This window comes from Patiria miniata, unplaced genomic scaffold (assembly GCF_015706575.1).
Source record: "Patiria miniata isolate m_02_andy unplaced genomic scaffold, ASM1570657v1 HiC_scaffold_20, whole genome shotgun sequence".
NCBI lineage: Eukaryota > Metazoa > Echinodermata > Asteroidea > Valvatida > Asterinidae > Patiria > Patiria miniata.
Window position 1 is genome coordinate 4,634,768 of NW_024037059.1, and position 20,539 is coordinate 4,655,306.

The 20,539-nt window shown below is 38.0% G+C and overlaps 1 protein-coding gene across 2 annotated transcripts; it reads left to right on the top strand.

Moving 5' to 3' along the window:
• Positions 1-4,575: 4,575 nt before the first annotated feature.
• Positions 4,576-17,895, top strand: LOC119728247 (mucin-1-like). Of its 2 annotated transcripts, none has more exons than XM_038200403.1 (5): positions 4,576-4,588; positions 12,946-13,103; positions 13,494-13,559; positions 14,272-15,840; positions 16,162-17,895. In XM_038200403.1, the coding sequence occupies exons 2-5, from the start codon at positions 13,034-13,036 to the stop codon at positions 16,665-16,667; spliced, it is 2,211 nt and encodes a 736-aa protein (XP_038056331.1). In that variant the 5' UTR covers positions 4,576-4,588; positions 12,946-13,033; the 3' UTR covers positions 16,668-17,895. The 2 variants fall into 2 exon arrangements, with proteins under 2 accessions (XP_038056331.1, XP_038056332.1); XM_038200404.1 differs by lacking the exon at positions 4,576-4,588 and adding an exon at positions 12,269-12,518.
• The last annotated feature ends 2,644 nt before the right edge of the window (positions 17,896-20,539 follow it).

Below are 20,539 nucleotides of genomic sequence, written 5' to 3' on the forward strand. Positions count from 1 at the left end.
CATGTACAAAAATCGTGTCGACGGAGCCAAATTTTGATTTTCACATTTAGGCTTAGTTTGTAGGTTTTTTTTGCTTTAGAAGCATACTCACCCTCTTTACAGGCTAATCAGAAAGTGCTGCCTTTTTCAGATGTCTAATTTTTGTGAAATTTCATGTTGAAATTTTGATACGCAAACGTGTAAAAATGAATCTGGAAATTTCACGAAAAATATACATCTGAAAAAGGCAGCACTTTCTGATTAGCCTATAAAGAGGGTGAGTATGCTTCTAAAGCAAAAAAACCCTACAAACTAAGCCTAAATGTGAAAATCAAAATTTGGCTCCGTCGACACGATTTTTGTACATGTGGATGTGTGGCCTATGTTTACGGAGGCAGTCCAGTAAATAGGCCACATTTATGGGGCTAGGTGGAACAGACTGTCAGATGATCATGATGATGATCGATGATCACTTTAGTCATGTCAGATCAGATTGATGAACTGTTATTTAATTTTACTTTTAGGACAAGTATCTGTTTCTAAAATTCTTTTATTTTAAGGCTTCTTGTTCTAGCCAGTTTGGTATTCCAACTGCGCACGTGCACAACAAGATTTGACGATTTTTCTTTCGGGATAAACAAGACAGATAAATGCACACAAGGCTATGGGGGATGTGGTAACCAAGTTTTTTTTTTTTTTTTGGTGCAGTCGTAAAGAGATGGAAACTTTTGTTTGCACTAAAGTTTGGACACACAGGACACCTAAAAACACTTTGCTGTCCAAACGTTTTTTTTTGGAAAAATGTTACTTCAGAACACGACAATCTCTTTGAACTGCTGGTACCCCACCATGCTTTTGCACGCATACTATGAAATGTTTATCCCGAAAGAAAAATCGTCAAATCTTGATGTCCATGCGCACTAAAATACCGAACTGGTTAAAAAAGCAAATTTGACGTCACTAATCTGACAAAACATCCCCAGCGAAATTCGCCCGCTTGAAATGTGTTTAACTTCTGCAAATTTAGCATGAATGCCACGATGACACAAATTTGCATTCACATTTGATTTCGGTTCAACTTGGAAGTATTAACTGCATTTAGTATGATTTACACCAGATCATGTGATTTTTGAAAGAAACGAGAAAATCCTTTCATATATATCTCTGTTAATACCAAAATATAAATATGTAGCCATGTACAGTGATGGTGGGTCAAACGTAATGAGAAATTTGTTGTATTTTTTGTTTGATTTATTTTTTTGTTATATTATTTAAAAATAAAAATGTTTTGCCATTAGGCCGAGTAAAATAAAACGCCAGTTGATCGTCCGGGTTTCATCAAAAAGAGGAGGATGAGGGCCTTTTTATTTTTTATTTTCTATTGAAAAATGGGCTCAAATAGCCAGTTTTAGCTTACACGATATGTGCCTTCAAAAGGAGGAGGCCCTGTTTATTTGATACTTTCGGGTAGATGTCTACTAGTTGATGACCACAAAACCTTCTTAAAGTGCTTATTGAACATTAGTAAAGCTATTTAGAAGCATCTGAACTTCTGAAACATCTTTTAAAAAATGTTATGCCTGGCCTGAAAAACTTTTTAAAAAATTGATGCAGCCTCAAAGAAGGAAGCTGGCAGGGACGATCAACTGGTATTTTGTTTACTTGGCCTCAGGGATATTAAAATCACATTGGTACAGTGCCAGAGATCACTTGGAAAGAATGTTGCATCTTGACGCCACTGTTTCCGTCATATACGTGAAGATCCACAATATACCACTATATGTCATTTTTTGGTCAAACTTGAGTTTAGATATCAAAACAACAGATCATTGTATACTTACAGTAAAAACGAACTTCACATAGGTACAGTGCATGCAAATTTCCTCATGTTCCAGTGTTTATACTCTCACTTTGAAAGACCGAACATGGGTACTGTTGTTTTTACACCCAGTTAAATTGTTTGTATTTCTAACTATCTGGTAGCCTGACCCTGCCTAGTAAGCTAATACAGGCTAGATGTGCATTGATTAATGAACCTCGGTGGCACAACCTGACCCGTATAATCATATATCATAAATAAGTACACACGTGCACAAGTTGGAATGCCATTCTTTGATTCCAACCACCTTCAGTGCCCACAGTAATTATCTGGAATTGCAAAAATTTATGAAGGCTAAAATAAGCACAGATTTGTGTGCTTCAAAGGTCAAGGAAAAGGTCGGAAAGATTCCCCTACCTGGCCATCACAATTTTTTCCCTGCAGTGACCTATAAGCCATCAGTCCTGAAAAGTCAAATTTAGCAGGGAAAATATTGAAGAATTTAATGAGAAAACATTTTTTAAAAATTCAGAACAGCCTCATAGGGTTTGTGCACAGGGTGATAAGTGATGTCCAGGTATGGAAATCTTTCCAAAAGGTCAAGTATTGCATCAGAATAGGACAATCCAATATATTGATTGGTTTTATACAACATATTCATTCCCTATTACATGTGTTACTACATGTACCTATTTAGATACGACTATCTCATAATTTGGCATTCAAATATTAGTTCAGCATGTAAGGCCCGATCAATAATAACAAGCCATATGGCAGGGATTGGCCATTAACAGTACAATTTGCATAATCCCCTCGAATTCGAGAATATTAAATGAGAAACTGAGTGTTCAATTTTTGTACACCTAGCACTGTATTCATACATACATACATGTACATGTACATGTATGCACTGTGACGTCCAGACAGTATGCCAATTACGTCAACAAATCTGATTCAGTCATTTCTGTAATAGAAGACGTATGTACATTTTTGTGCATGGTACATTGTTCTTTACCGCAGCATTTAATGAGTTATGACAATGAGTCGGAAAACACACGTGAGTTTCATGTATTAATTTCTTTTTATTATCACCATGCAGTTCAGTGACTGGGAAGTACTTAGTAAACCAAACACCTTGCATGTACTTGCACAGTACATTTTACTGTGTGGGTCCGCATGTACCGGTACATATGTACCTTTTTAAGAGAAGAAGGAAATGAATGATGTGTGTATGCAAATACGCACGTTACATGTATGCCGCAAGGCCACATGTAGTACGATTGCAAAAAATCGATAGGAAAATGTATTTGGCCTTGGTCTGGTACTTTATAAGGAGAAGAATTTATAAAAAATAATTGCTTTATCTATTGTACATTATTTAGAAATTTATGGTAATATGTGTGAAATACAATATGCATTTGTTTTTTAACATGTTACAAAATACAACGTGTATTGAAAAGGAGGAAAATTGGAAGTGATTTTGGGTGTATGTTATTCAAGACTAATTTGATTTGTTTCTTTTATTTGTTTTTTTTTGGTAAAGAAAACATTAATTAACGTTCATTGATGTGAAATCAAAATAAAATCATTTTAATTGAAAAAAAAATATAGAATTTGGAATTAACACATCTTTTATTTTGTAAATTGAAAAATTCCTTTCTAAATCTGCAAAGTATTTGTGTGTGACATTCATTAGAATGCATGCAGCCAAATATGTTTAATAGTTTTTTTAAAGGAGGCATGCGGTAAGAAAGGAAGCGGGCGGGGACAAGTAACGGGTTTATTTTGTTACTTGGCCTCAGTCAGTTAAAAAAAAAGAATAATAAACTTCACTGGAAAAAAAACTGTGTAGAAATCTGTGGTCTTCATACACATGAATTTTGTTACTGTTGCAGAACGCAAAGTTGCTTGAATATCAATTTTTTTGTAATCAATTTTTTCATAAATTTCTACCCTGTCTCTTCTTGCTTCAAAAATTTCAATCTCATGAGTTCACAAAAACAGTTCACTAATTACGCCAGTATGCAATTTTATCAAAACAGAAAACCACAAATGCTTCCTTAATGAATTTCATAACATTCATCATGTATCATAAATAAATTAATTTATCTCTGCCTTGTTGAATTTATTTTTACTGTGGTAATTTATTTACTTTTTTTCATAACTGTCCCATTTCCTCTCTGCAGGCATAAATTCCTTCCTGGGTATTGGAATGCGGTGAACAGGCCAGACCACAAGATTCCAACCAGTGGGACATAATTACTCTGAGGGTCATGAACTGCCAGCAACGCCCAAGTGTCTCACCATGTTTGTTTGAATGTTTGTTTGGCACCAACCAGGACTTGGAGGAACTACTGAATGCTGTGTAATGCTGTACACATGTAAGGCACCTGCCACTTCAACAAGGCATCTCATTGGACCAAAAAGTCAAATCTTCATGAGAAACTGTCCTTGATTGGCCAACAGGAACACATGTGACATTGCTGTGAGTCATTCAACGGAAATTAAAAGTTAGCCTATGTTTTGCTATGACGTCAGCCACTTGCAACACCACTGCCCGCACTGCCATGACTTTAATTCAGTCACACCTTTTTCTCGCCTGTTAATGGATAGAGGATTAAGTTGTCTCTTCTGATGCTATTGATTCTGTTCCATGTAAGTAAAGCCATCGCTCTACCATGCCGCTAACGAAGGGAATCACGTCTGCATATGATGGACCATTGATGTGGAAATATTCTGCTTGCGAAGATGTATTGAAAGAATGAGCTCAATAGTCTGCTCAAACTTATGGTAGGTATAAAGCACAGGTAAAAAAACACAATTTATCAATTTGTTGGTCAAAGGTTTTCATTTTGTTTTTCTGGTCTTGAGAAATTTAATATTGAAAAAAAAAATTTTCTCGTAAAAATTAATGCAGCCTGACGTTGAACATTTTAACAAGTTCTTCCTCAGAGGCAAAAGTTTTTCTAATTCAGTAGCCCTTTGCTGACTTACTGTTTACTTTTTTTTCTAAATATTGTACACTTTGTGCTCTGCTGGAAACTTTGAACTAAACTTCACAGACTCAAGCCCAGAACCTCCTCCTTTGTGCATGGATGCTTTGTGCCAACATCTTGACCATTCAAACCACTGAGCTTGCTTGAATACATGTAAATGCTTTAGTTACATTTTGATGTAATTTTTGACTGGCAAATGCGTGATTGCAGTTTGATCATCAGATTTTATGTCAGAGGTCACACTTTTTTTCTACAATATTGTGTGTATTTTTGATTCATGTCAATAATGATTTTTTTAAAATGCTGGATTTAGATGATGATTGGCATAAGCTCATGAGCTGATAATTTTCATCAGATCACATGTAATACGATGTCATTGACATGTAGGGTTCGGTACATGTACCGAACCTAGTACATCGATTTAAACAAGTTTTATTGACAAACCGTCAATGATAAAATATGACTGAAACTTACCTCAGTTCTTGCTTTGATATTCCAATCATAAATTATAGTCCTTTTTCCTTGCTCTACAATTTGAAGAGAATACAGTATTAATTTTGGTTACATACACGGAATGTTTTTATTATGATGATTATTTATTCATTCAGCTTAAAGGGAATGTACATCATTGGCTGTTGCTGTAATTTTTATAAATAAACTATTTGAGGGGTTAGTATAATAGATCAAATACTGTTACACTGACATGTTTGAAGTTTTGTGTTCGAAAATGCTTGCAAAACCAAGAAAAACAAAAATGTTCAAGTAGTCTGGTTCCCTGACTCCACTAAAGATGAAATGGATCAATTTATCGATGCTGGAAAATTGTAAGGTAAGAAAACCAGCCTAGCTGGCCTGCACCCATTCATGAACATGTAACCGATAGCAAACAAAATTTGGACTGAAAAAAAAATGGTAAATTGGAGCAGTAGTTGAAAAATAGTTAGGGTTTTCCAACAGTGGTCGGCCGACCACCGTTGGAAATTTATTGAAAAATAGTTAGGGTTTTCCAACAGTGGTCAGCCGACCACCGTTGGAAATTTATTCAAAAATACTACTTTTCTTGAAAATGACTTCACACCAGGTTCCATAATTTTACAGGGTGCTTTAGACTGTCATTTACCAACATCCTAATAAGGTATTTCGTAAAAATGTGGTTGTTTTGTTCTTCAATGTTTGCAAATGTTGTATATTCCCTTTAACCCAAAACATGCAAAAATAAAGCATAGTACAATACAATTATAACGGACAATTTCCAGCAGCAAATGCCAGGAATTGGAAAAGCTAGAATTTTTACCATAATTGCATGTACCCAGCTAACACATTTACGTTGTGACAACGTTGCAAAAAGGTCAGGTTTTCGTTGTTGCCACGTGAGGAAAATGACGTTGCGGCAACGTAAAAATGTTGACTCGCGTGCGCGTTGCTACAACGTTATCACGCAACGTTACAATGACGTTTCCACAACGTAAACGCAACATACATTACAACTTTTTTTGGTCGTGATTGCACATGATTACCACCTTGACGCCACGTTATTTGCGACCAAATTGACACATAACAGCAACTTCTACGCACGTTCCTACAACCTTTGGCGACATGATTACCACTTCATTAGCACGTTACTGCAACCTAATTTGGGACGTCACTGCAACTTACTGGACACGTTGATGCAACTTATTGTACACGTTAAAGCAACGTATTGGACACGTTTAAGCAACTTCATGGGCACGTTACTGCAACTTTATGGGGACGTTACTGCAACTTTTTGAGGACATTGCTGCAACTTTGCGGGCACGTTATTGCAGCTAAATGGGACGTTTCTGCAGCTTTAAAGGTACGTTGCTGCAACTTTGTGGACACGTTACTACAACTGAATGGACATGTTGCTGCAATATGGTGGCCAACTTACTGCAGCCTACTGGGCATTTATGGAGAAATGTTTCTGAAAACGATAACAAAACAATTAAACATACATGTAATTCATGTTTCTCTAATTTTATTACAAAAAGTGTTCAGAAACAACAGCATGTAAAAACATTACTAAAATGCAATCACTAAAACGGTAAGTGTAATTAATACTTACTGCAATTATTTGGACACATCAACATGCACATATTACTACTGGGTCCATTTCGTGAATGGTATACAATTAAAGTCTTTTACTTGAATCCACATTACGGAATGCACGCCTTAGTGAATGGGCTGAGCTCTAACGATCGGTTCATACTTCAAGTGAAAGCAAATTTTGAAATGTTGACATCGAAACCATTTGACTCAAAATTGCCCAGAGTTAAATGTGGTTCACTCTTTTTTCCCCAGAATTTTTAGCGCTGGCGTTAATGATTGCCGTAACTTCACAAAGTGAATTGCCGTAACTTCACAGAGTATGAACCAACCTTTTAACAAGACAATAACGTTGATACTGAGCAATTAGAAGATAAAGGGTCTGGTCGCCAATAATATAGCCAGAGCCGGAATGCAAGGGCTATTATCGTCGACCCACTAACCACTAACCGGTTTTATACATCACCTTCAGAGGGGTACCATATCACAATGTTACCGACACTAGAGAATACCTATTCATGTATTGGATCAATTCATGAAAAATACACAGTGCTATACGTAACGTACATTCAGGCAAAAGAATGGTTTCAAATAGTATTTGAAAATTAGTATTTTCCACTGTCCGTGATGAGAAATATAATATAGGAAGGCGACTTTCACATCGAACAAATAAAATAGATCAGACAACTTTTAATCTACTGAATCACATGCTTTTTAAATCTGTCCTCTATCTAGATCCTTCATTTTCTTTCTCTCCCATGGAACATCTTCAAAAGAAAACTCAAAGGAATTGTTTTGGTTTTTTTTGTAGCTACAGAGTCTATGAAAAAGAATTACACTTGAAAGGGATACTTGAATAGCGTTTGTTCGTGAAGATATATTTGTATGCAGGGAACTCGCAAAAAACCTGCATTTTAAAATATTGACATTTCAACATGATTTTCTTTGAATACCTCCATTAAGATTGGCTAATTGCCCAATCTATGTTTTAGAGTAACATTCATGTAATGGAACCTTTAACAGAAGATTATCCAGATGTAGAAGTAAGTGGATTCCTTGTTCAGCAAGGTTAATTGTCAATATGGCACTTCTCCAAAGACACGAATCTGACAAGAAAATAAGGAAAACAAAAAATAATGTATCAATTATTTAAACATTATGAACCATTTAATGTTTGCTGCCTCAGGCCTAAAACACTCACTGCGTGTCACGCTGGCTCACCAGATGTGAAATTTAAAACTACATGTATATCCAGATAATGTCTGTCTTCTCAATACATGTACTTCAAGCAGAGCTGTACCTGTGTTTCTACATGTACAATCTTTAACCCACGAGAGACAGGGATAAAATAAATGAGCCTCTTGTTTCAAGTTGACCCTGAAGTCAAGGATATTTCTCAAATTTAAAGGGTAACCAAAAACCCTTGTTGAGAGTTAAAGCGCAAGCCTGTTTTACGCATTTTTATGTAATCTAAACAACTTCATGTTCAAATGTATGTACGTAACGATCAAAATGTTGGTTCTTCCGCAAGTTTGTGGTCTTGGTAGTCGGCATTGCATTAGGTCTATGGTGCTCGTTTCAGAAGTGTATTTAAGGTGTTTGTCGCTGATACCTTTGGACCAATCAATTTATTGACTGCGATGGTTAGTTTCTTAATACACGTACCTTGAATCTTGGCCCTTCTGGATAACCAAGCACAATCGGCTGCCATTTCTAAAAGCTCATGCGAAGTCATGTCATGCAGGTACCTGAATATAATACAGAAAATATTTGATTACCAAAGAGCTCAAGCTTTTTAAAAGTTATTTAAATTCCACACGAAACAATTTCATTAAATGTTAAGAAGAACCGTCCAGTTGCAGTTTTGATATGCGCATAATTATTTTATGCGAATACACACTGGGTACACTGTGTTTATACGTCGGTGAAGGGCAAAACCTAATTCGATTCATAATTATTTTGATTAAAGATCCGTTGCCTACGCTACTTTCGAGTTTCACTCCGAAAGTCTAGTTACTTTTTTTCAACTGCTATTTTCCTGCGAAATACAAGTTATTATTTTTGAAAGACATCTAACGATAAAAATTATAAACTTCATTGCATTTTTTCACAACATTCAAGTTAATACCTGCTAAAAAAAATAATCAGCTCTCGCCGGGGAGGTTCACGCAAAATGTGTGGGGTTTTTTTGGTTATTTTTAGAGAGTATTGGGCACGCATCTTTTCTGGCGCATGACTCGACAAGAATGACTTTGTTAAGGCGGACGTGCTAGTATGAACATTTTGAGTTGGAAGGATTTGGATATGCATGCAATGGGTTCACGGTCTTGAATTTTATAGTATAGATAAATTTCATGAATACATAAATTGAATTAATATATGTGTCTGGTGAACGTCAGGTAATCACTTAACAAATTTCGACCAAGGTGTATTTTCAACACATTTTAAAAGTTAATTTCACCATCTAACAGAACATGTATATAGAAGGTCAGTGTATGTTGAATTACTTACAGCAACAAAAGTGAAGAGATGTATGGGGTGGTTTTCAAAACAATTAGAAACTTCCTCCCTCGAAGACTGCTGAAGTTAAAAGTTTAAACATGCCACATCCTGCTGCCAGTGCACTCACGTATAGCATACATGTGTACTGCCTACCTGGAGAAAGTAACGATGTTTTTTAAGGTTGAGAAATATATAAAATTAATCAAGTTTGAACACAGTGTAAATATGATCCCCGTGCTCTTCAACCCACATAAATAATAAAACTAGGCTACAAATGACCCTTTTTAGAAAAGGCTTTTAATAGTTCGCGTATTTTTCATTGATCTTGTAACAGTGCTGACCTGGCCCTGAACCCTACTCCACACACTTTGGTCAAACTCCCATAAATCACGCCAAACCCTGGGAGCTATACGGCCCGAAAGCCCGGATTGAAACTGTATACACTTGTTATGTACAAGCCAACGAAAGCCAGATGACCGTTTATACGTGTACGGTCCTGGTACGTGAACTTTAGGCCTGACCCTTGAGACTAAAATGCTAATGCGCGTTGCTCTTACAACCGTACACTGTGTCTTTGAGCGGGAATTTTATAACGGACTGTTTATGCTCAAATTTGCGCTAGTTTTAGTTGAGAGAAAATCAACTCAGATCTATAAATTAAGAGATACCCCAAGTAACATTTTCACGGTTGCTGGCTCGGGTATTATGGGTATCTCAATACAATATTTTTACATTTTGATTAATTCATCAATTTAAAGGAAAAAATACAAACATAGGCATATACTATAGTACACAAATCAAAAGTCTTCTCGATATAATGTGCACACTTTTGCCATTTTTGCCATTTGCTAAAACAATATCTGTTTTATGTAAAATTATAACTATCGAACAAATAACTTTCCAACCTAAAACGTTGTTAAAAAGGTCTAACATGAATTCGAGTAAATCTGATCCACATGTATAATATTTCCTTGGAATAATACCAAGATTTTATTATCAAATTGAAAACCAGATGACTTGAACGTTTCTTTCAGTGTATGATCTCCAAAACTGTTCGCATTGACCAGCCTCCAATCTCAATTGAGGCACATATTTTCACTCTTAATTAATCTACATTTATTCTGATCGAGTCTGAAGAACATTTTCAACAATTATTAAAAAAAACCAAAGATGATAGGCATAGGAAAATCTTCATTTTTTGACAGCGACTTTGTTCGAAAAGTTGTTTTACTTTAATTTGATCCTTTCGTCAGATTTTTAGACAATGTGTTCGACACAAGAATGAAGTCAAGATACAGAAAATTTCATTCCTACCTTCTAACAAATGCTGTAGTGAAAATAACTTGCTTGGCGACCATGGCTACTTCACATCAACTGGACGGCGAGTCGGCGACCGTTATAGTGAGCTGCTGCTGCTCGATTGCTGACTCAACTGAGCAGAGCAATTCAAATAAGCTATCACGCGGTCTGGACGTGGAATTTCTGCTGATGCGCATGCGCCATGGTAATATTTTCTTTGAGAACAGGAATCATATTTCTAGTTACGTTGGTGTGTGCAATAAAGTACATGTATACATTGAGTATTCAACAATGAATATGAGCGGGAAGCTGTCGCGCTTTGACCACGATCTCATCCATCTTAGACCATTAGAAAAATATCTGGAAACATTATATTCCTACTACGACAAAACAAACATGATGATGTTCGAAATTTCATGAGTTACATTATTAATGCAAGGCGGCACCCAAATGTTAATTATTATCAAATAAAACATCATTAATTAAAACATATTATGTTCACTTCACATTCAGTAAATCGTAATCACAATGTTTTTGTCAATACCACAACAGCATGGATCGTAACGCACAGCATAATTGCAACTTAAATTCAGTGTCAAAACACCTTTATAAAACGTTACAGCAACGTGAGCTCTCAACATAACACAACATGAAAATACCAAACTGCAATGTCACGACAACATGATATTTACAACTTAACACACCATTATGGTGAGACTTTTATGCAACGTCATCATAACGTCATGAACACAGCAACATGGTGTAAATTGTTATCTACAACGTCATGACAACGTGAGAATAACAACATACCAACAACGTTGTGAAAGTACCCACGTACAATGTTACAACAACGTCATGATTTTTACATCACCGCAACGTTTTGAAATACTTAACTACAACGTCGTGACAATGTGATTTTCACAACTGAAAAAAAAACGTTATAAAATAATGTAGATGGAACGTTAACTCAACGTCATGATTATAACCTCACAGCAACGTTGTAAACATTCTAAATTACAACGTTCTGACAACGTAACATTGACAACTTAAAAACAACGTCATGAAAACACCTACATTTAACGTAACCACAACGTCATATTTATTGCTTTATTACAACGATTGTGAAACGACCACCATACAACGTCAATACAATGTCATATGATGACTTTCGTACAACGTTGTACAAATTACCAATATACAACATGTTTACAACCAACAATTATACAGTCAAACGTTGTGTCAACGTTGCTTGAATGTCATCGTGACACGTTACCAAATGACAACATTTTCACAACTTTGCACAACGTTGTGGCAACGTGATGTGTTAGCTGGGTATGGCCTTCAATTTTAATACCAGTGGCTACAAAACAAAACAAATTATACAGTACATAAACAATTACCATTTGTTGTTCACTTCAGTCAAATGTTGATTTTACAGTTCATTGAACAAAATCATCATTATCATCGGGGAAACAAATTGATGGTAGTGAAAGTTGACCTGTCATTGTTCCCATGCTGGGAGGTCCAGGGGAAAACAATCCTTGGAAGTGACCCACCCAGTGACCTTGGGGGGCCAGCCTGGGAGAGAGATTGGCAAATGTTTGGCTTATGTTTCCCAACCAGGCCTCGTGGGGTGTCACTGAGAGGTCACGAAAAAAATCAGGCGTTGCCACTGTAGTGTTGAAATACAGTCGCATCGTTTAGGGCCATTTTGAAGGAGCGAAGTGTGTGTTTCAAGAGGAAGTGGTTTTTGTTTTCTTCCGAGACCTCTCTATCCCAATTGATTTCCTGCATATGGTGCTGATAATGAGATTGGAATGTAATATGAGGCGATGACTGCTTGTGGTGATTGTTGAAATGTGAGTTGTTGTTTTTATCTGGTTCTTGAGAAACCGGGTACTGCTGGTGCTTTTCAGTACTCGGGAGAGGGTTCATATAAGGCCATTATACGACAGATTGTGAGCACAAATACTTGAGTGTATACACATTATGCTTGTGGTACATGTGAAAATCACAATGCTACATTTCGAAAACTCTGCTATAAATCTTTTTATGCGCTGTCATTTTTCATCTTGATGTGGTATTTTGTTGGAGAAAAAATACCTGTCCAGAATTTTTTGTTCATCAATCGTCATTAATCGACCACAGAGCAGGGGGGAAAAATGGGTACAGTGTGGATAAAGTGCCCACACCCGCATACCCATACCTGCTGCTATGTTTGTGTCCACTGACCAGGAGGAGTTTTCTCTTCTAAAGTGATCCGATTATCCCATATTTTCTTCACAGGTTCCATCAGTGAATTACTATTAGGAACACAAGGAGCAAATTGAAGTTTGCGGTGGATACAGTGCTGCACTGTATAGTGTCGTCAGTCATGGCCTCCATTGTGAGCAGTCACCTTGCTGTGTTGTGCATGTGCTTCAGCATATGCCTTGCCACTAATGGTAATGATCGCAAAGTTGACATAAAGGGGAAAAAAGAGTTAGATGAAATGTTACCTATGGCAGTTTAATTTATAACTTGAGTCACCAATTGAAGCCACAAAAGCTGCTTGTTATTTATGGTAGGCTTATTTATGACTATTCATCGACTGCCATTGTTGAAAAAAGTCTGGTCAAAACCATTTGATGCGTAAAAACTATCTTTACACAGGCGAATGTTGTGAATTGCGCATTTGCTGTCGAGAAAATACTAAAATGCCCACTTCTGTTGATGTGGTTTTCAGAAAAATAGGTTGCTTGACAATTGTACATTAAATTGCAGTGGGATTGAATATAACGAGTGCATGATAATCTTATTTTGCATTGTTGTGTTTTATTTCCTATTATTTTTAGGAACATCTCTGCAGCTGCAACCTTCCCCATCACCAGCATTAATGCCAGCATCTATTGATCTATCAGGTAATTTTATTGGTTGAATGATTGATGGATTAAATAATCTGATTTTATATACCTTGTATCTTACTCATCCTAAATAACCTGATCACAGGTCAGTAATGTCTTATCTCATCACTACCCAGTTTTTTTAATACTCTGTGACTCAGTCAGTGTGTCAGTCAGTTATGGACTTACTGAGTAAGTCCATAACTGATTGTAGGACATTAGGCTAGCCCCTCATGTCCAGCAAAAATGAAAAATTCTTTAATATCTATGTAAACTTTGTAAGCATATTTTTAACCACCAGTTAGGCCACACAAAAAAAATATTCGGTCTCTGGTCAGACCAAAGTTCCGGAATTGATGCGGCCACGCGGCTTTTTTTGGGGGGGGCTTTTTTTTTTTTTCTTCAAGCTTGGATTGTACAGACAAGGTGGGGTACTATTTTGCTTTTTTGGTGTCCTCATGTACATTGGTGTCCTCCATAATTTGCCTTGGTGCTTTTGATCATTTGCCTTGGTGCAATTTCCCATTCCTTGGTGCTCTTTGGTAAAAAAAAAATTGAGGAGGGGCGGAAATAGAGGGCGCTGTTGGAGCTACCGCGGAACATTTTTGAAAAAAAAAGATCGACGCGCATGATTAAAATCGACGCGCGCGCTGACCAGAGACTGACTTTTTTTTTTGGGCCTTAGTATGATTTTTTTTAAGTGTACTTACAATTACATATATCTTTGCAGGTACATCAGGGTATCAAATTCTTGCCAGTTCTTCAGTCGTTGCCATCCGTCCCCAGACGTCTATCTTGCCATCAGGACCTCAGTCATTTCAATCCACAAGAACACTGCCATCATCCCAAAGTCTGCTCCCCATGCCGACGCCAACGGTGCACCCCACACCCACCCCTTCATCACTGCCCTACTCTACCCCCCAAGCAGAGGTACTACACACCCCTACTCCATCACCAACTCTGTCCATGGGCCTCGAGTCACCAGTGACATCAACGATGACAGATTTTCAGACATCGCGGCTGATCAATGCATCACAGTCTGACCAGTGGCAATCCTCATCTGCACTGATTCCGCCTCCCCCAGTACCGCCCCCTTTCCCAACATCTTTGGTTAACATGACTGAGGGGGTCACAGATGGGTTTTTGACATCTTCACCAGTGACAATGACGATGCCAGGGTCATCGCAGCAGATGACAATGACAGTCCCATCAGACATGGAGACTCCAGTGCCATTTGTGACCTCGACCAGCTATGAAACAGTGACCATGCTTGTGGCAACCCCATTGGTTTCACACACTCCGCAAACCATGTCCATTGGACCAAGTATGACTTTCAAACCCATGGCCACTCAGTCATTTGTCATGAACACAGTGGAACCAACACTGAGTTCTTCAGACCCAACGCCTACACCATCTGTGATTCCATCTTCAGAACCATGGGATAATGACACCCTTCCAACCAGTGAGACTACGCAAAGCACTGACCAGACAACTTCAAACGCCACAGTGGAAGTCCACACTGCTCCGCCCAAACTCACCCCTGTCCAATGCACAATGACCCTGAACGGGGACTGCAACCACATAAAAAAACAAGAGCAGCTTTTCCAAGAAGAGTTTGCCAAGTTCATAGCAGACCTCCTGAAGATGGACGTCAGCAGGCTGACTGTTCAGGAGATCCGTTGCGGCTCGATCATCGTAGACTTCACAATTCAAGACACGGAGGAGGAGGCCCTGGCGGAAGATCTCATGATCATGGCAGGTGAGAGTGACTTGGAGTTCGTATTCGATAACCAGAACTTTACGGTCACTAATGCTGTAATCAGCACTCCCAAGCCCACAAAGAAACCCCCGGATGGCAAAGGTGGGTTGACATTCATTGAGCAGCAGCGCTTGATCTACATCGTGATTGGATCAGCCGCTGGAGTCGTCATCTTGATCTCTATTATCCTAGTCATCCACCACCGGGCTCGGAAGTCTTGCAGCACCCACGCTCAGTCCTTTGACATCCACGATGAGCCCCACATCAAGCTGTCGGACTTCAACATGGCGCATACTTACATTCCGAGGCCACGCAGCATCTACGGTTCCAGACTTGGAGCCGATGGTGTCTACCATGCCAACAGTGGCAACGGCAGCCTGCATCGCGGTGGGCCAAAAAGCCCAACCCCGTATGTGTATGCTGACGATGAGGCCATACGGGAGCACTACCATGAAGTGGTTACCAGGGAGCCGAATACCAGGATGAGTCAGGATTTTGGACGGAGTGGTGTACCAGAATTGAACCTGCCAAAGCTAGAAGGTAAGACATGTGTTAGAGGTTTCCACTTCCTGCAAGCTCAACTATGAATTGAGTGCATTGAATTATATTATTGCTAGGTAAGGGCTCAATGCAAAAGTCTCTCTTTGTAGTGAGCATGTGAAATTATTGTCATTTTGGTTGAATTCTCTGGTTGTCAGACAACCGAAGGGATTAGCGTGAATCAGACCCTAACTTCAACACCATAAAATGGTCTCTAAAGTTTGATATAAGATTCAGGATGACATGCAGATGGACCTCAATTTTGTTTATTAATTTTTAGTTTTAATGATTAAAAACAGCCTTTCATATTTTTATGGTCAGGTGTTTACATAGCTGGTCAGGATGAGGAAAACGCTGATGAGTCTCTCCTGAGACCCCTCTCCCAACGTAGAGGCAGTGATGGCAGCACAGTCAGTAGACTATCAGCAACGTTCCATGCCCCTCCCGACCCTCCATCTGAATCGCCCCCAACCCCACCCCCGCCAAGCCCTCCACTAACCCTAACTCCACCTCCTTCCCCAGGGCTCGATCCGCCCACTTTAGACCTTCCACCTCCCCCTCCCCTTCCCCCACCCACCCCGACAATGTCATCGACCCCACTAGCGGCACGGTTGTCGCAGGTCAGCGATGGTAGTTCCTCCGAGGCGACAATCTCCATCCCCGGGGACACCAGCTTCCTCCTGTACAGGGGCTGTGACTACGACCCCCAACCCATGGGCATCGATAATCCGTCCTACGACAGGTGCACAGCCAGTGACCACGAAGGCGCTGTAAAGGGTCAGAGGGCGCCAAGCTTTTACAGCATGACAGCCCCTGCATCTGTTTAGCTCAAAAAGGTATTTGTGGCTTCCACGCTGCCAATCCAAGTCATGACCTTCCCTGGAAATCAAGTAACATGTTTCTCAACATTTGGGTGGCAGGCAATTGTTTTTCAGAGTACTAAAGAATGGCACTTCAGTGACCAATGTAAAATCTGTACAATTTTTTTTAACTTTCTTCTTTGTGTCACGTTGCACACAATGATTTGTTAGCCAATAGGATGATAAACTGGAGCTGAATTTGAGATTTCTTCCTGGAAGAAGCTGTTGGGAGTCTTATATAGAAATTGACTAATAAGTACTAATATTATTTTGGTTAGAAATGAAAACAGTGCAAGGAGATGACCAAGTTTAGTTTTCCTTTATTTTCTTTGAACTTCATGAACATTTACATACATGTGTGCTGGCCTGAGTGATATATATTATATATAATCCTAATATAGGACTGATATTAACTTAAATATCTTTCACAGTGAAGATGCACCATTGGCTTTTATTCTGAGAACAAATGTGAACTACAAAAAAAAGATTAGACACTCTTTTGTAATATATTTTCTTAGCACCTGATGTACTGTTCTTATTGTCTGATGTACCGGTACTTGTCACTTTTTGGAGATATTTAACCACTGTGCCTATATGTTTTATGTGTGTGATCTAAACTTTGTAAATACCGTCCACAAATCCATTTGTAGTGTTTTGCACATGTCAAGTTTTATTCGAATTTTACTTTGAAACCATTGTCATTTTGGGCTGAAGACAAGGGTCTGTCTGTTTCACAAACTTTTGGATCAGTTATTTCAGTTTCAGACAAATGGGTCGCATAGTAAGTTCCTCTGATGAGTCAACATACCATGGTGCTGTTGAATTTCCAGTGGGAATCTGTATACCAGTGCGACCACAGTGATCGGATCTAAATTGAAGTTTGGCTGAAACCAAGGATAACTCAAAAAATTCAGAATGTCCCATTGGGAAAACTGATTTGCGTAATAAACAGCAATTTCACAAAAGATATTTAGTGTGTAAGACTGTTAATGTAAGTTAGATCTTAACTGATGAAAGTCATTTAATGTGGCGTAATTTGTAGCATATAGATCATAAATGGATACATTTTTAGCATGCACGTGCATATGTGAAGGTTCTCATATGGGAGTACATGTACCTTAAAGATATAGTCCATCATTTGTAATTTGTGCATTTTGTTCGTTTGAAGCAACAAAAGTGTTCAAAATCTAATGAAGGATACTGAACAACTAACCTGATGAAGTTTCAGCTCAGCTTCAGCTGTATATTCCGAGAAAAACAGCATTCTAGGATCTCAATTTCAAATCAAAAGTTACTGAATCATGTTTTGAATTGTTTTGAATTGCAGCTATACGCGATGTCGTGCACTGATCCGACAAATTATAGCAACCGCGCGCGCCTGTGCGTCGTTCCAATGCTTGCGCGTGCTGCCCCGAATAACAAAACGAACTACTAATTTAAATTTTCCTACAGTGCGTCTTAAGACGCACCGTTGGAAAGGCCTTCTTTTGTTGATTACATGTACTTCAAAATGATAGCTTGCCAGAAAGATTAATTTCACAGGGAGTTTAGTCCACTTACTATCTTTCAACCAAGTATGTTTTATAATACGCCAGTTACTTTTTCGGATGGCTGCAAATGATGGACTGTAGCTTTAAGTTCCCAGGCTGTGCCAAGTGAGAACACTATGTGTTCCCGTTCGCAAAACGGGCAGTATTCCCAGAAAAATGTTCCAAGTTTTCCGCGTTCAGAGATGCTGCCTTCACTCCAGAAAATCAGGGTAAATCGAGGTTAGCATTATACGCTGCTATCTCAAAGTATCGTTTTCATCAGTGATTTACACGTATTAAAAAGAAATTGCCAGTTTGTTAATCTCTTGCCTTGTTGGTGTCCAAGATCAAGAGGCAAAAGTTGCTGCCCTTTTATGTTTCTTGGAAAGTTTGTATTTAAATACACAAGGTGTGCTTTGACTTGTACATGTAATTAGAGAACAAATCCGTCTTTTTGGGTCAGGTCATTATATGATGTCATTGGCTTTAATGTTTACAAGCATATACAGTTACAGATAAAATGTCAGGGTTTTTTTGGGGGGGGTGGGGGTAGTTATTTGAGTACTATTTATTTGTGTGAGAGGGCATTTTGACAGATTTAAAATCGTTTATGAGAATCTTTGTACTGACTTAAACTTTTGAGAGGCTTTTTGCAAGAGTATCTGAGTAGGTAAAGAGGCTTTTGTACCAGTGAAACTTATATATTTTCAAACTGTAATATTCTGTGTACATTTTTGCACTGGTATTTTGGAACTAAACTATTTGCACCAAAGATATGGCTTTTTTTTCATCGGATATTTTTTTTTATGTGCTGGGACACGTTTTAAAAGACAGTAAGTACTAATTGGATTTGTACAGGATTATGAACTATTTTTTTTTCAAGAACTGACGAAAGCTATTTTGAGAAACAGTTTTTCTGTGTAAAACAGTTAATCCACTTATTTCCCTGAATATTTTTATGTACAAGTTTCAGAATGGGAATTGTTTTGGATGAAGAATCTCTTCCAATGTACTTGTGTATGTGAGTGTATGTTATTCCTAAGCTTTAATGCATGTGAAAGGTTTTCACAGTAATTTTAAATTTGTTAATCACCAAATGCACTCCAAAATCACAAGGATCAGTTTGAACAAGTAATTTTTAAACAAATATTAGCTTTGATTACTACAAAGATGATATAGATTTGTAGTTTATGATAATGAAAAAAATGTTGATGTAAGGCTGCTTAATGTTCCAGGGAAATGATGTTATAGACAAAACAAATTGAGTACAACTCCAAACGTTTGTCATGATGATACTAAAGAACAAAATGACCAAATAAGATGAAAGCACTGGTTCTTCCAAAGAAATTGATTGTGTGCATGTACTTGCTTTAGGGGTTTGTAATCATTAGAATTTGGTACAAAAACTACATTCCTAAATCAAACAGAGTTGATGGGTTGGTATTGAACATTTTGTGTCATAAGTTTGGAAGATGCAAAGCGAGAAGGAAAGTGTTTGTATGATGATTTTCAGTTTTAAGTTTAAATGGCAAGAAAAAGAAGAAAAGTCTTGTTTAAAATAACGGTGGTTTAGAAATGTGTAGAAATGGACCTTTCTTTTAAAGACGATTGAGGCTTTTAAGAACAAAAAAAACCCAGGTGTTTATTTGTTTACTTTTCAATTATTTAAATAGATTTTCTTTGACAATCTTGCCAATTTCAAGTATAAAATTCCAGTATTTAACTTGGTCTTAATCATTGTTTTTTTTTCTGTGTGCTGTAAGCTGGCTCCACTTATTTTACAGCCAATGATTGTACGATCTGTTACAACTCAGATTTTGTTTTTGTGTGATGAATGGAAAAGTTAACAGGTTTTTTTATGTGAACAAAATATATATATATTTACTTCTTCCAGCTTGCAACAACTCAAAAATCTGAACAATGACAATCCGCTTTAGGGGGTTAACGGCTGAATAAATCCAAGTGTGCTCACAGAACTTATTGGAAATGGTATCTGTATTGAGTTTGTTGAAAAGTATTGTGTACATGTTTTTCTTACTTTTTTGGGGGGGGGGAGGGGAGGGATCGCCTCGTTCTGTGGCATCATGTCGCATTTCATGCTCTGTTGGGTTCCCTTCCCTTAACGCCTCCCAATGTCCCTCATTTACTTAGAACTTTTAGAAGCAAAAGAAGGGCACTTTTTGTTTGCACTCTCTAGAAAATGTGTTTCTCCCCTAATTGCCCACCCATGCAAATTGGACCGGGGTTGCATCACTTGTTCCAGCCTCTTCTGTCTGCCCCATCTTGTCTCATTTCTCCGTCTTTTCTCTC